The sequence below is a fragment of the Varanus komodoensis genome, unplaced genomic scaffold, assembly GCF_004798865.1.
Source record: "Varanus komodoensis strain SLA01 unplaced genomic scaffold, ASM479886v1 scaffold6_4, whole genome shotgun sequence".
NCBI lineage: Eukaryota > Metazoa > Chordata > Lepidosauria > Squamata > Varanidae > Varanus > Varanus komodoensis.
Genome location: NW_025336347.1, coordinates 15,420,625 through 15,436,664, shown reverse-complemented (window position 1 = coordinate 15,436,664; position 16,040 = coordinate 15,420,625). Strand labels below are relative to the sequence as shown.

The following is a 16,040-nucleotide window of genomic DNA, read 5'->3' as shown; positions in this document are numbered from 1 at the left end:
TGGCAGGCATGACAACAGACCAGCTTTTCCCTAGTCCTGGAGCTGGGTGTGGATTGTCATGGAGTTTTATGGCTGTCCCTTCTCTTTTTTGTAGTCCCAAAGGTTAGAGGGGAGAAAGGCTGGGGCCTGCGGGATGCAGACCAGGCAGCTTGCCTGGAAAAGCTCCTGCCAGCTTTTATCAGAACTCCTTTGGCTCCTGCTGGGCAGAGGCACCCTCAGCACTTTTACACAATCCTCCAGCCTGCAGCAACCCAGCTGACATGCTCCCTCTCTGCCCTGTGTCATGGGGTGCCCATCCTGGGAAATGCGGAGGCAAAAAGTCCAGTGTTCCTGACTGTGAAGCATGCTAGACTGACGAGACTCCAGCTGACCTTTCCTGCACAAATGGCTGGCAGGGGTCTTTCTTGGCTGAGCTGGGCAGATTTGCCCTGAGCACTTTCATCCAGCAGCTGTCAAGTTGGCTGCCGTTCTAGACGGAAAGGCCATCTGGGGTTGGAGGGCAGGGGTGGCTTGGTGCCTATTGTGTGGAATAGCTCAGGATGTGCCACCCGGCAATGGCCGAGCTGGCGTGCTTTCTTTTTCCACTGGAAAGGCAGTGAAGATGCACGGTGTCCTTGGAGCAGGGAGGAGCATGAGCTTGGTGATCACAATCTTTTGGCTGGGCTGGGATCTTGAGATCTGGGCTGGGATCTTGAGATCTTTGGCATCTTTGCTTGTTAGCACTTAGTAGAAGAATCCAGGTTATTTCAACAACAACAAAAAGGACATATGTGGATATTTCAGGTTTGCTGGCACATTGGCTTCATATTGCTTTGTTTACTTAGGAAGACTGAGTCTGACTGAACTCAACATAGGAAACAGTCTTACATTGAGTCGGATCTTTGTTCCATCAGATTCAGGAATGACAAACACTGGCACTAGCTTTTCAGATGGGATTCTCTCCTAGCCCTACCTAGAGTTGGCCAGAGCTTGAGCTTCAGACCTTCTGTATGCAAAAACTATGCTTTACCGCTGAACTACAGCCAGTGCAACAAACTGCAAGGCAAGTCAGTGAGCAGTATTACATTTGTATATATCTAAGCACTCGTGCAAATAATCAGTGGTAGATTTAGTTCTCTACGGTTGGCTGTAACCCTAAACACTCTGATAAGTACATGTTAAAAACTGGAGTAGTTTCTCTAGGCCTTATTAACTGTAATGCCATTGATGAAAGGGCAGGTAGAATATATTAATGGTTAATTAGCAGGCAGAAAGTGATTTTGAGAATGGTATTCTTCTGTTGCTGAGAGGAAAATTAAGTGTACATAAAATATTTGTGAATCTCCTAATATTGAAAGAAATGGGATTACTCTGGAGATTGTAATATTTATCACTCCATTGGTATTACTGGAGTTTTTCCCAGTTTAAACAGTCTAAGCAACATCAGTCTTGACATTTATGAGTGCAGAAATATATAAGCTGTGTTGTTTGCTTGTCAGATGGCTTGGCTATACAGTCTTAGCACTGCAGATAAGAGAAAGGCTTTTGGGTAGGCATCATGGTGTGATGTCAGGATAATTTCTCATAACTCCTACAGTGGAAGAAACTAATGATGTGTCTTTCCAAGAAGATGTACGCACTGAGTCTGTGGAGCTATTTCTTTTTATAATGTCCTTTTATAATGGCTCAGGTCATAACGTTTAAGTATTAATGCAAGTTTTAGTGATGTCTTTAATTCTCTGATAGAAAGATGGGTAACAGTATTGAGGGAGCTTTAAAAAGCTAAAGGTTAGATGGAGAGGGAAAAGATCCACTGGATCCCTCCCCAAGGACCCATTACCTTCTGGGCAGTCTGTGTAAGTTCCTGCCAGGGTTATCCCCATGGCTTATGAGCTCGAAGAGGAAAAGCGTGGCCTTTTCCATTTTGTGATACAAAAGTGTGGGCCATTTTGTGAGACACTGCCAAGGAGTAGTGGCTAGTTTGCATGCTGTTTTTTTTTGTTTTTGTTTGTTTTTAAAGGTTTCTGTGTGTGCATGTACCTATAGGCTTAACCCAGAAAAGCTTATTGAGGGTGCAGTCCAATGAATCCTTCTGAATTTAGAGGGTTATAGACATGGCAGAAGAAATGTGAAGGCCAAGATTGTCTCCGTGCTTCTTGTGCCATGCAAAATCCTATTATCTAAATGTATGACCTCAGAAAAGGTGGGAAGGAGGCTGATTTTGTATGCTGGCAGTTCCTGTGTTTTCTCTCCATTCTAAAACCCCTCTCTAGTTCTTTCCATCTTGACTGTGAGGGTGTGGGGAACATTACACTAAGCATCTGTGATTCCGTCTGGGCTTCTGAAAAATCCTGTGGTTGTCTAGACATTCTCAAGTGGCTGAGCAATTGCAATTTGTTTATTTACAGTGGTACCTCGGCTCACGAACACCTCAGTTCATGACCAAATCGGGTCGTGAACAGAAATTTCGGAAAAATGTTGCCTCAGGTCCCAAACTCAGCATCGGGTGACAATCATGATTGCGGCCATCTTCCCTGCAAATAATAACCTTCTCCCCACCCACTGCGAGGGGGAGCCATGAGGGCGCACTCACCTCCATCGAGGTCTTCCCGGCTCCTCGCTGCTGCCCGGCTTTCGAGCTGGAGGAAGGTCCCCTCGCAGGTGCTTGCCCGGCTCCAGGAGTGGGAGCAGGAGCTGGGGGCCAGAGAGGCGGGTGCGGGATGGCTTCCTCGGCTGGGAGAGGGCTGCAAAGAGGGAGGCAAGGGCTGCTTTCTGTTGACCAAGGTGAGGGGAGGGGAGGGATGGTGCCGCGGCCGGCCAAGCGGGGCGCTTCCTGCCTCTCCCTGCTGTGTCTGCCCCCAGGCTTGATGGCTGCGGCTTGACCTGCAGCCTGGGAACATGGCTCATTTTTGTGCTTAAAAATACGTATTTATTCATTTAAAACTTTTATATGCCATCCTTTATGTATAACATCAAGTTATGGTAAAGAATGAATTAACTTTATTTACATTGAACCTTATGGGGAAATTTGACTTGGCTCGCGACCATTTCGGGTCATGACCAGAATCATGCAGCAGATTAAATTTGTGAGCTGAGTTACCACTGTATTAGATTTCTATCTTGTTTTCCTTAAAAAAAAAAAAACCCCAACGCAGCTTACACAATTCTCCTGCTCTCAGTCTTATTCCCAAAAAAGCAACCCAGTGACAAAAAAGCAACCCAGTGAGAGTGTATGACTGGCCCCAAGTCGCTCCGTTGGCTCATGGCTGAGCAGAGACTAGAACCAAGGTTGTCTGAGCCCCAGTCCTGCCCTCTGAAGCAGTGCAGTGCACTGGCTCAGCAACTGGGTTGAAGATGCCACGGGGGATGGACTCACACGGGCCTCCTTTTGCTCATTACAGACCGACTGAAATATTGAACAGGGTATTTGATTCAGCCTGGAATACTTTCACATTAAAAAAAGCTCCTTGCTCATGAAAAGCTAGTACATATGCTGGGAAGACTGGGCTAAACGATTTTTCTCAAAGACAGAAACTGACTATGTAACAAGTTTCTGGTAAAGGTAAAAGAAACATTCTACATATGTATTCTGAGATGATACTGGCCCAGATTCTTAAATATTTCAGGCAGTTTTCTGGATCAATGGTTTGCATAATTCCCTTTGATACGAAGTTGGGTGATCCCTGGTTTATCAGTTTGAAATTGAAACCAGGCCATTAAGAAATGGGGCACTGCTTGCTCTGCATGCGAGAATGTAAGAACTGTCATGCTTGATCAGCGGCCAGTCACATGCCTTTGGGCAGTCCATCAGCAAGACATGAGTGCAACAGCACCCTCCCACTTGGGTTCCCAGCAAGTGGCATAAGGAGAGAGATTGGCTGTTGCTGATGCAAGTACCATAAAGACCACCATCACTAGTAATTACTGGCAGCCTTACCCTGCATGAATTTGTCTAATCCCCTTTAAATCCTTCCACATTGGTGGCCATGCTACATCTTGTGATGACAAATTCCATACTTCAGCAATATTAGTTGTGCAGAAGTACTTATTTTATCTGTCCTGTATTTCTCACCTGCCAGCCTTGTGGAATGACATGAGCTTCTAGTGGTTTGAGAAAGGATACAAAACTGTGCTCTAACCATGCACAATTTTGTACACTCTGTTATGCCTCTACTTGCTCATTTGCTTTTAGGCTAAACAGCTCTAACCTTTCCTCATAGGGGAGTTGTTCCACCTCCTTGTTTAATGTGATTCCCTTCTTCTGTGCATCTTCCAATGCTACAGTATCCTACTGTTATGGATCTTTTCACATGTTATTAGAAAATTGCAATGCTACAATGTATAGCATAGGATAGCTATACATTGAGGGAGCATGTGAAGTTACCTTTGCTAAGCTGGAACGGTGCAGGCTTGCAACCAAATGGGTGGCCACATGGGGAAGCCTGGTTCTCTAAGGGAATGTCCCCTTCCGTATGAGCCTGCCCGAACCTTGAGAACATTTGTGGAGGTCCTTCTCTAAGAGACCTCCTTGAAAGAGGTGATGCATGAAACCATGGGGAAGCACTGTCAGTCAGAGTCTTGCTTTTATAATGTACTTGTTACCTACCATTTGGCTTCTGGTTAAGCCAACGTTTTCCTGCAGAAAATCACCATAACAAACAGGTTAATAAACTGAAATATAAATCATTTTAAACAAGCCAGTTACAACAAAGTACAATTTCAAAAGCCAGAGAAAACAGATGCGTTTGAAAACTGTTATGAAAGAGATGTGTAGGCAATACTGACCTAGGTGGACCAAGGGTATCCGTCAGAATGAGCCAGCTTCCTCTTTCTTTCTTGCCATTATTCTAAGTAGGTTCCAGGACCTACAGAACATTGAGAGCAATTGAACCATATAATATTGAAGGCATCAGTTGTAAAAATAAAAAATGAATTGGACTAATTGAGTCCTAAGTAGCTTGTAAAGTTGTGGGGTAAGGTCAGTTGGAGATGCATCATGAGATGCATCATGCTGCATTCTACGACAAGGTAGAATTTATTAACTGCAGTTGGTTTTATACCACTGACCATATTTAAAAATAACTGTACATGGTTTGCAAGAAGATACAAGAAAATAAAATAGGCAGAGCAATCCTGTGGCTCCGAGACACATCCAGAAGGTTGGAGAATAGCCAAGCCTGGAGCTGGAGTCCCTGCTCAAGCTCTGTCCTCCTCCCCTTGCATCCGGTGCAGAAAAAACTGACCTCATAGCCAGGCTAAAGAGGGCAGGTGGCGAGGAGACTGGTTCACTCAGGTGCAGTGTTTCCTAGTGCTATTGCAATCACTTTCCTTCTCATCTGAAGCTACAACTAGCTGGCTGAAAGAGGCCATCTAAATTACGTAGTTGCAGGGCGGGAGGAGAGGGAGGCAAAGAGCACCTCTGTGCAATTTCCATTTTGTCTAGGATGTCTGTGATTCTCCATGCTCAGAGGATTGCAGGTATCCCTAAAATGGTACCCTTGAGAAGCAAGGAAGGAAAGAGAGAATGAAGAGGAGGAGAGAAGGAAAAAATATAAGGAAGGTCTGACAGAGAGCAACATGAAGGTTTCCTTTGTTGTTTGGTGGGTAGGTTAGAAAGGGAGAGATTTTTTGAGGGGGGGAAAGCCCACAAGGAGAAGGGATCAGAGGGGAGTAGGAGGAGAAAAAAATGGTCAGAAAAAAATCTGGTGAAAGAGAGTATCATAGTATACAATAAGAAAATCCTATATAAAGGGCAAACCCCAAAGAGAAAAACTGATGGCTTGAACAGGAACATTAGGGACAGAGAAATCATGTAAATATTTGGCTTATATAAAAATAATATTAATGCCTCAGCAGCTTCAGTATTTCACCTGCGGCAATATGTTGTGCGTACCTTTAGGAGAATGGACACTTTGTGAAAAGATTGGCCATCGCTTGAACGCATGACACTTGAGGTGTGAGGAAGAGAATGAATGCTTTTAATCAGAGGCTGCTGATGAATATTTTTTATATGCACATCTCTCGATCAAAGTGGGCAGAAGCTAGATCCCCTGATGTTTTCCACTTCATTTCCCAGAAGCTCCTGTCAGTATGATCAATGGTCAGGAATGTTGAAAGTTGAAGACCAAATTGTCTAGAGAGCTTCTTTCTGCCCACTCCTGCTGTAGATGATAAGATGTTGATGTTATTTGAGGGGTTTCTTCTGTGCTTATTCTAGAAGTTGCAGAAGGAAAAACACACGAGCCAACCCAGTAGCTCTAATGTGTGTGACACCATGCATGTAATTCTGTCTCCTTTTACGTGTACATTTGAAGTTGCCCCTTAATCTGTATGTTAATATATGGAGGCATATCCCTAGCAAAGATACAGCTTTGTGTTCTTGGCGTCTCACTGTTAAGAGGCTAAATTGCTGCTGTCTGTAGAAGACAATCGACACCAGTTTATTTCAGAACATGGCTTTGTATGCAAGGAAGTTCATTTTGTTCTTCAACTGTTTATTTAACAATCTAATTTAGTTTCTTGCTCAACTGAGGATATACTCGTACTGTGCTCACTAAAATTATTTTCAGCCACATTTCTTTCTTCCCTCCGCCTACTGTACTCCTTATCCGCTTCGCTATATGTGGAGACTGTTGGAAGAACTGCCCTGTTCAGGTGGGCTAAACCTGTTCAGGTTGGGGCTATCCGCACAATTTGAGATTCTGGAGCCCCACAGATAGAGGAAATGCGGCCTCCCCTTGCGTGTTTAGCCTTTCGGGCTTAGCTTGCCTGAACAGAGCTACAGGTGTTGTACTGCTGGGGTTTTGCTGCAGTGTTTGTGTTCATTATTAGCTTTGTAGATTAAGTGAAGTGAGAATAAGCATGATTTTGCAGCACAGGGGAAGTGAAAAGTAAAGCCACAGAAAAACCCATTAAGGGTTATTATTTTCTCTTCAGAGGTTGACTAACAGTACCATATGCTGCAGTACCTAATTACAGCAGGGTGAGCTAAGGACAGGGGCCATGGTGGAGGACAGAGGACAGTAAAGCTCGAGAAATTCTTTGCTTGGTTGCATTTGTTAAACTTTTAAGGTTGTGTATGTGGGAGGGTGAAGGGCAGGGGGGCAGCCCTTTCAAGAAAGTCTCTAATTTCCTTTGTTCTCCCCCCACCATCACCTTTGCCTTATACTAAAGCATATACAAATCTTTGTGGACTTCATCTGCTGAGAATTCATTCTGTAGTGACATTGGACAGCTGAACTGATGCTTTCTTGAGAAGGCAAGCAAAAGAAATTTTTAAAAAATTCTGGAGTTTATATTTTAATGTGAATTGCCTTTTTTTTTTAAAGTAGAGGCTGTGTTCCAAAAAAGTATGATGTCCCTTCAAAATAGCTCAGGTGAACATGGAAAATAGCCAGAATATGAAATTTTAAAGGTACATCGTGTTGAAATATCAGGAATCCAGTGGATAAATATAATATTTTAAGAAGAAAGAAAAAAGCATGGATTTGATTGAGATGTGTATTAAAATCTATCCCAGATATTGTTTGCACTTAAATCCTATCTTTAAAATGCTATATGCTAAAAAAAATTGCCAATTGGGGATGTCAAATAAATAAATAAACAAAATCTACAGACATTTTAAGATTTCAGTGGCTTTTCCTTTTAATGTGTAACAAAACAGGTGATAAAAGGCAGTGGTGGAATGTCAGAAACATTCATCTAGTGGATAAATATATTTTTTTTAAAGTTTACCCAAGGCATAGGAATCCCAGATGTCTGACCATGGTTCATCTACCCATCCATCCATCAGATTTACATCCCACTTTTTTCTTATAACAAATTCAAAGTGGCATACATATTTTTTCTCCTCCTGCTCTCGGTCATATTCCTACAACAACAACTGTGTGATGTAGATTAGGGTGAGAACGTGTGACTGGTCCAAAGTCACCCAGTTCATTCTGTGGCTGAGTGGGGACTAGAACTCAGATTGCCTGAATCCCGGGCCCAGGATCTTCACTGCTACACCACACTGACTCTCAGTGTGGTCGATACTGTCAGCAGATTTCCAGGGGTTCTGGCTGGATTCTTTCATATCCCTGCAAGCTGAAGTGTAGACTGATGTAGGTAATTACTTCTGTCTGATCCTGCCCCTGTACTTTCTGTTCCCTGGGTGTGGGAGGATTGCTGATTCTGGATGTACAAATACTAGCATGGGTTGAGTATTTAAGGGTGTGCATCCAATTACAGTTCTATCAGAAGAGCATTGCCAAGCATCAGATGATTCAGGCCTCCTGATAGCCACTTGTGCGTCATTATACTTCTCAAAGAAGTGCAGTTTGAATTGTGTTACCTTGACATGCTGCATCAGTATCGCCAGCTGACTAAGCCGCAGATGTGGTCAGGTGACTTGGAAAACCAGTGCAGTCATTCCTGGCCCTACAAAACCTCTGCTGAGGCCTGTCTGAATAACTCATTTCCAAATGGGAAAACCATTTCAGGGGTTTTTCTCCTCCTTTTGCCCCTTCCAGCCTTTGTGTGTGGCATGTGATTCTTAGCTGTTTTACTCTACTTGGCTTGCCTCTGAGGCTAATCTGCTGATATCTCTCTGTCCTGACTTTCTAGTTCTGACCTGGTTACCCCTTGGCACACTGACAATCAATTTGTACATCCCATAGAAAGTTGGTGCTCACAGGTCTTAAAAGCAGAGTTTCTGTGATGTATGAAAACAGCAGGTGAAAAACTGGGTGGAACTGAAGGGACATGTTTTGAACTTGTCTAGCAAGGCTTAATGGGCAGATTTTGGTTTTGCTTGATTAGATTTGCTGCCTTTAGAATAGGCTGCCAGGAACTCCCAGTCACCTTCTGCCTCCCATCTTTTTTCCCCTAAAGCAGGGATGAGTCATTTGTGGCTTCTAGTTTTTTTTAGCCTACAGGTACCATCAACTCTAGCTATCACAGCTAATGGTGGAAGATGTTGAAGCTTACATGATGACTTTGGACTGGTCACTGATTCTCAACCCAAGCTACCTCACAGGGTTTTTGTGAAGATACTTGGAATGGAGGAGGATTATGTAAGCTGCCTTGGGTTCCTTGCAGGAAAAATATGTGTACATGTGCGTACATGGAAAGTGAAGACCAAAACATTTAGAGGGTCACAAGTTGCCCAGTTCTACTCTAAACTGAAACATGCTGCTATGCTCTTTGTATTGCCTCAGTCCTTCCATCTTATAGTGAAGTAGAACATAAATGACCGTAGAGATCATAGAATAGTAGTGTTGGAAAGGGCCATTAAGGCCACCAATCCCAACTGTTTGCTCAGTGCTGGATTATAAGCTATAGCATCCCTGACAGGTGGCTGTCCAGCTGCATCTTGAATGCCTCCCATGTGACAGAGCCCAAAACCTGCCTTGGTAATTGGTTCAGTTCTTGTCAAAGTTTTTCCTGTTGTTCAGTTGGAATCTAGCTTCCTGTAAATTCAACTTGTTCTTTTTGATTTTGTTCTTTGGTAAACCATTCTGGGAGCCATGTATCGCTGTTGAACAGTTTAGAAAGCACTCTTCTATGTGACAACCTTTCACGTACTGGAAGAGTACTTCGATCTTATCTTCTAAAGGCTAAAAATGCCCATTTCTTTCAGTCTGTCCTTGCAGGGCTTTGTATCAAGCCCTTGATCATCTATATTGCCCCCTCTGTACCTTTTCCTTTGTCTGCATCTTTCTTAAACTGTGAAGCACTGAACTGGATGCAGTACTCAAGATGAGGCTTAACCAGTGCTGAGTAGAATCTCTGTAGTTCACATCTCCTTACCTGGCAAAAGTGGAACAGACCTTCTAGAATGTTCTATCTAAGCTTTAAGCTTAGTACTAAATATGGATGAAATTAAAAGTGTAATATTCACAACTTTATTATTAAATAATATTTTCTAGATGGGCTTGCCCCTCTTGGATGCTCATCTTTATGAGGTGTGTTGGGCTTGAGAGTGCCATGTTCAGACATTACCACATTACTGGCAGAAAGTTGCAGGAATGTCTCATGATGAAAGTGAAAGAGCAAAGTGTGAAGTGGGGCTGCAGCTGGATATAAAGAAAACAAAAATCAAGATTATGAATGAATTACAGAACTTTATTGTTAAATGAAGAAATTGAATTGTAAATTATTTACATACCACCACTCAGTCATCTATTCAAAGGGGGCCTGCAGCCAGGAAATTTGAAGATGGCAGGGGATGGGAAGTGCTGCAGTGAAGGAACTAGAAAAGCCCATCAACTGTGAGAATATTTCACTGGAGACCAAGGCCAAGATCATCCACAGTCCTGTAATCTTGATCATTATGTATGGGTATGAAAGCTATACAGTGAAGAAAGTTGACAGGAAGACAATTGATGTGTTCAAAACATGGTGCTCGAGGAGAGTTTAGTGAATACCTTGGGCTGACAGAAAGATGAACAGGTGGGTCAAATCAAATCTTGCCAGAGCTGTCCTTAGAAGTAGAAATGATGAAACTGAAGCTGTCATACGTTGGGCACATCATGAGAAAGCCGAACTCCCTGGAGAAGACAGTCATGCTTGGGAAAGCTGAAGGCAGAAGAAGAAAAGGAAGACCAAAGAAGAGATGGATTGACTCCATAAAAGAAGCCACAGCCTTGAATTTAGAACAGCTAAGTAGGGCTGTCATGGATAGGACATTCTGAAGGGCTTTTTTAAATAGGGTCTCCATAATTTAACAGCACGTAACTGCAACAATGGAGAGGCTTACTTTGCACCAATACTTAATTCTTGTAGCCCGAAATGAAGACCATTTTATTTTCTCAAACTTACAAGCATTTAATTTCTTAACACTTTAGGCTGAAAACCTATGTACCAAGGGTGCTGAATCAGTTTCAAGTGGGGGCTGGATGATGAGAGTGAGTATGGTCACATCCACTGAAATCATTGGCCCATCCCTGCTCTGTCTTCTCTCCCTTCCCATGCTAGGGGAAGTGTCGTGTTCTTTGCCTTTCCCAACTTGGAGAGAGGCACTTGGCTTATGTTGAGAGGAGTTCCCAACATTGGTTGAGTTCCTGGCTTTTCTTGTTACTTCCACAGACACCTCATGCCCTGCAAAGCTTGTGAGAGCATCTACTTTCCAGATGTTTCATTGTTACTCAAAGGAACACTAGTGCTTAGAGATGGAGGCTCAGGTGACTGTGAGATGAAGTACCTACCTAAGTAGCAAGATTCCTCATGGATAACTCATGATTAAGACTTCTCATGGGTGAGACCTTTCTTCAGGTGACTCTGATGACCCCCTGCTGTACACTGGTCAGGAATTGAATGCTCAGGCTTAAATCCTTCACTTCCAGACAGTGCTCTGCTGGGACATTATTTGTTTCTATTGCTCCCAGATGCCCTGTATTTTTGGCTTCCTTGCTTCTGTAGTGCTCTGTGTGCTTGGACCTCGTTACCATCTTTGGATTTTGCTTTCAGTACTGGTCCTTGCTGCTTTCTAGTTTCTCTTTCTTGGCACTGCCAGAAGCAGGCAGTCTGTCCATTAGGACTCCCTTAGCCAGTAACAAAATCTTTTGTTCTGCATAATGAATGGCAACAATGGAATCTCTCTTTGGCAGAGTTGCTACCTGGCCCATTTTGTCTGGTTTTGGTGCCAGTTCATCTGGCGATGCCAGTTAACATCATGGGTCCCAGCATTGCTACCCATGCAACAGTCTGAGCAGTCGGATAAATTAGAAATGGCACAGCTACTAATTACCTAGAGGCATCCCCAAGTGAGCCTGGCAAGTTCTTCCTTTCAGACATTCCAAGCTTCTATTTAAATAAGCATTTTAAGGGAAGTTCTTGTAAACAGGGTCATTATAATAACCGTTATGAACACTGGTAGTTCACTTGTAAGACCATTGTGCCATGCCTCAGATTTTATTTACTTATTAATTAAATTTCTGTACCTCCCACTAGCCAAGATGACTCTCTGGGTGGGTTACAAAATTTTTGAGCAGATTTGGCCTGACTTTTTGGCAATTAGTTCCCCCCTCTCTTAGCTTAGTCTCTTTGAGATAGGGGGGACAAATAATCCCATATGCAGACAAGTAGCGCCCCCTCCCCCCCTTTTTATTTTTACAAATCATGGCTCATTCAGACTTTGGCAGCTGTGAGAGTGAACATCTGTAGAACAAGAAAGAAATCATAGAACCATAGAAATCTGGGCTAACTTAATTTGCTAGGGGCACATTTTATACCCATTAGAAAGGGATTCTAGCTTTTGAAGAATACAAATGTTGTATAATTAGTAAGAAAACATGTATTACAGTATAGATCCAGTGCGGTGTAGTGCTTAAAGTGTTAAACATGGACACAGGAGATCTAGGTTATAGTCACTTCTTGGCTATGAAGCTCACTGGGTGACCTTGGACTAGTCACGGACTCTCAGCTTCACAGGATTGTAGTTAAGGAGAACAGGATATAAATATGATGATGGTGATGGTGATGATGAGACTCTGTTACACTTTGTTCCTTTAGACACAGCTGTTGTACTTTTGAGTTGTGTTGACTGAGAATTCATGCCTAGTATAATAGAAGTAGTTATTTTATTTGTTCTCTTATGAAGAACAGCCAAACTTCAGACATCTTCAAAATGGAGTTATAAAAGATCTTTCCTTATTAGAATATCTTTAGGGAAGGAATCATATTTTGGTAACTTTCTGGAAGAAATGGTTTCCCTTTTAACAGGTTTATTCTGTTTAGTACAACATGTTCTTTCTGGTAAGTAATTTACTGTTTTCTTCTATGAAGTTTCTTTGAATCTGTTGTTTTATTTTGTAGTGAGATCCCTGGTACAAAATCTTTGTACTTAGATTTGTTGATTAGATGCAGGGGTTAGTTCTGGGATTCCTTTGGGCTTGGCTAGAAAACTATGCTCAGTTTAGTTCATGTGTTCATATTAGAGCTGTGTAAAATGGCCTTTTCACCAATTCAAAGCCATTTTGTGGGGACTATTTCACTGAATTTCTAAAACAGTTTCTCAGGGATGGGGCTCATGATAAGCAGTGACAGGAGCAAAGCTTATTGCTGGCAACCTGTCCTCCATTTTGAATCTTCCATAATGTGCTGGAGCTAATATAGTTTTATAGGATTTTGGGGTTGCTGTGAAAATAGAAGCTAAAACAAAACAAAATGGGGCACATTCAAAGAAACGTCTGCAAAGTGGCCTTAGGAGAGTGAGTCCTGTTTGACGGGAGCCAAATCTACCCTTCCTGGGTTACCAGTTTCATATGATAGCTATAGCTTCCCCTGTCCCTTTCCCAAACTGGCAATAATTTGGTGGTTTCTTGGCTTTGGTGCTGTTCTGAAAATTTGAAATGCCTCTCCTAAGACAGAATTACTTGTCATAAGCACCTTAAGCTACAGAATGTTGGTCCTGTGTATGTGTATGTATGCACGTGTGTACATGTTTTATCCACACTTTTTTGCCTTGGCTCTACCTACTACTGGATGCTTCTGGTAGGTAGCCACCTCCTTAAAGTTTTTAATCTGAGAGTTTCTCCAAAATTGAATCCAGGCCTCAGATATAAAAAAAGGTCCACCACCCCATTCCAAAAAGAAAAAAAAAAGGGGGGGTCCTCAGAAAAAACCGTTTGGAAAAATCTTGATTTACTTGATACTATCCAGAGAAGTCATATTAGTCCTACTTGTTCTGCTTTAATAATGTCTTCGGACTCAAAAGTTGCATTTACAAAACAATCAAGTCCATGGGCTAGGTAGAGTGGGAAAGTAACTGAAACTTGTTGTTGTTTTTAGTCACGAAGTCATGCCCGACTCATCGCGACCCCATCAACAACATTCTTCCAGGCCTTCCTGTCCTCCACCATCCCCTGGAGTCCACTTAAGCTCACACCAACTGCTTCAGTGACTCCATCCAGCCACCTCATACCCTGCTGTCCCCTTCTTCTTTTGCCATCTATTGTTCACAGCATTAGTCTCTTCTCCAGGGAGTCCTTCCTTCTCATTAGGTGGACAAAATATTTGAGTTTCATCTTCAGTATCTGGCCTTATAAAGAGCAGTCAGGGTTGATCTCTTCTAGGACTGACTGGTTTGATCGCCTTGCTGTCCAAGGGACTCGCAGGAGTCTCCTCCAGCACCACAGTTCAAAGGCCTCAATTCTTTGGCGCTCAGCCTTCCTTATGGTCCAACTTTCACAGCCATACATTGCAGCTGGGAAAACCATAGCCTTGACTATCCTCACTTTTGTTGGCAGGGTGATGTCTCTGCTTTTTAGTATGCTGTCTAGATTTGCCATAGCTTTCCTCCTCAGGAGCAAGTGTCTTTTAATTTATTGGCTGCAGTCCCCATCTGCGGTGATCTTGGATTCCAGATAAATAAAATCTGTCACTACCTCCATTTCTTCCCCATCTATTTGCCAGGAGGTGATAGGACCGGATCCCCCATGATCTTAGTTTTTTAATGTTGAGTTTCAAGCCAGCTTTTGCGCTCTCCTCTTTCACCCACATCAAGAGGCTCTTTAGTTCCTCTTCACTTTCTGCCATTAGAGTGGTATCATCTGCATATTTATTTATTTATTTATTTTTCGAGCCTTTTTCCTACGCAGCTTGCATCTCCTCCTCCATCTTATCCCCACAACAACAACCCTGTGAGGTAGGTTGGGCTGAGCGTCTGTGACTGTCCCAAAGTCACCCAGTTGGCTCCATGGCTGAGCAGGGACTAGAACCCAGATCGTCTGAGTCCCAGTCCCATGCTCTTAACCACTACACCACACTGGCTCTCCAAGGTTGTTGATATTTCTCCCAGCAATCTTAATTCCAACTAGTGATTCATCTAGGCCCATCTTTCTCATGATGTGCTCTGCATATAAGTTAAATAGGCAGGGAGACAGTATACAGCCTTGCTGAACTCCTTTCTCAATTTTGAACCAATCAGTGGTTCCGTGTCCAGTTCTCACTGTTGCTTCTTGACCCACATATAGGTTTCTCAAGAGACAAATAAGATGGTCTGGTACTCCCATCTCTTAAGAACTTGCCACAGTTTGTTGTGATCCACACAATCAAAGGTTTTAGCATAGTCAATGAAGCAGAAATAGATGTTTTTCTGGAACTCCCTAGCTTTCTCCATGATCCAGCATATGTTGGCAATTTGATCTCTAGTTCCTCTCCCTCTTCGAAATCCTGCCTGTACTTCTGGTAGTTCTTGGTCCACATACTGCTGGAGCCTAGCTTGTAGGATTCTGAGCATAACTTTGCTAGCGTGTGAAGTGAGTGCAATGGTGCAGTAGTTTGAACATTCCTTGGCATTGCCCTTCTTTGGGATGGGAATGTAAACTGACCTTTTCCAGTCCTGTGGCCACTGTTGAGTTTTCCAAATTTGCTGGCATATTGAGTATAGCACTTTTACTGCATCGTCTTTTAAGATTTTGAATACTCAGCTGGAATGCTGTCACCTCCACTAGCTTTGTTGTTGCTTAGACTTCCTAAGGCCCATTTGACTTCACATTCCAGGATGTCTGGATTGAGGTCAGTGACCACCCCATCGTGGTTATCAGGGACGTTAAGCTCTTTCTTGTATAGTTTCTCTGTATAATCTTGCCATCTCTTTTTAATCTCTTCTGCCTCTATTAGGTCCCTGCCCTTTTGGCCCTTTATCATGCCCATCTTTGCATGAAAGGTTCCCTTCATATCTCCAATTTTCTTGGAGATCTCTGGTCCTCCCTATTCTATTGTTTTCTTCTATTTCTTTGCACTGTTCATTTCAGAAGGCATTCTTACCTCTTCATTCAATTGGGTGTATCTTTCTCTTTCTCCCTTGCCTTTTGTTTCCTTCTTTCCTCAGCTATATGTAAAGCTTACTCAGTCAGCCATTTTGCTTTCTTGCATTTCTTTTTCTTTGGGATGGTTTTAGTTGCTACCTCTTGTACAATGTTGTGAACCTCCATCCATAGTTCTTCAGGCGCTCTATCAGATCTAATTCCTGAAAACTATTTGTCACCTCTACTGTGTATTCATCAGGGATATGATTTAGGTCATACCTGAGTGGCCTAGTGCTTTTCCCTACTTTCTTCAACTTAAGCCTAAATTTT

The 16,040-nt window shown here is 42.8% G+C and overlaps 1 protein-coding gene across 5 annotated transcripts in view; it reads left to right on the top strand.

Annotated features, from left to right (window-relative positions):
- The window catches only part of PTPRG (protein tyrosine phosphatase receptor type G), a 634,931-nt gene that overhangs the window by 111,090 nt on the left and 507,801 nt on the right, over positions 1-16,040 (top strand). Inside the window, exon 1 of one of the 5 annotated variants that reach the window (XM_044451809.1) lies at positions 12,486-12,714. The exons of the other annotated variants lie outside the window; for them this stretch is intronic. Coding sequence (XP_044307744.1) covers positions 12,663-12,714 — 52 coding nt within the window. The 5' untranslated portion in view covers positions 12,486-12,662. Of the gene's footprint in view, positions 1-12,485; positions 12,715-16,040 lie in introns of those variants that run through there. 5 annotated transcript variants of the gene reach the window in all.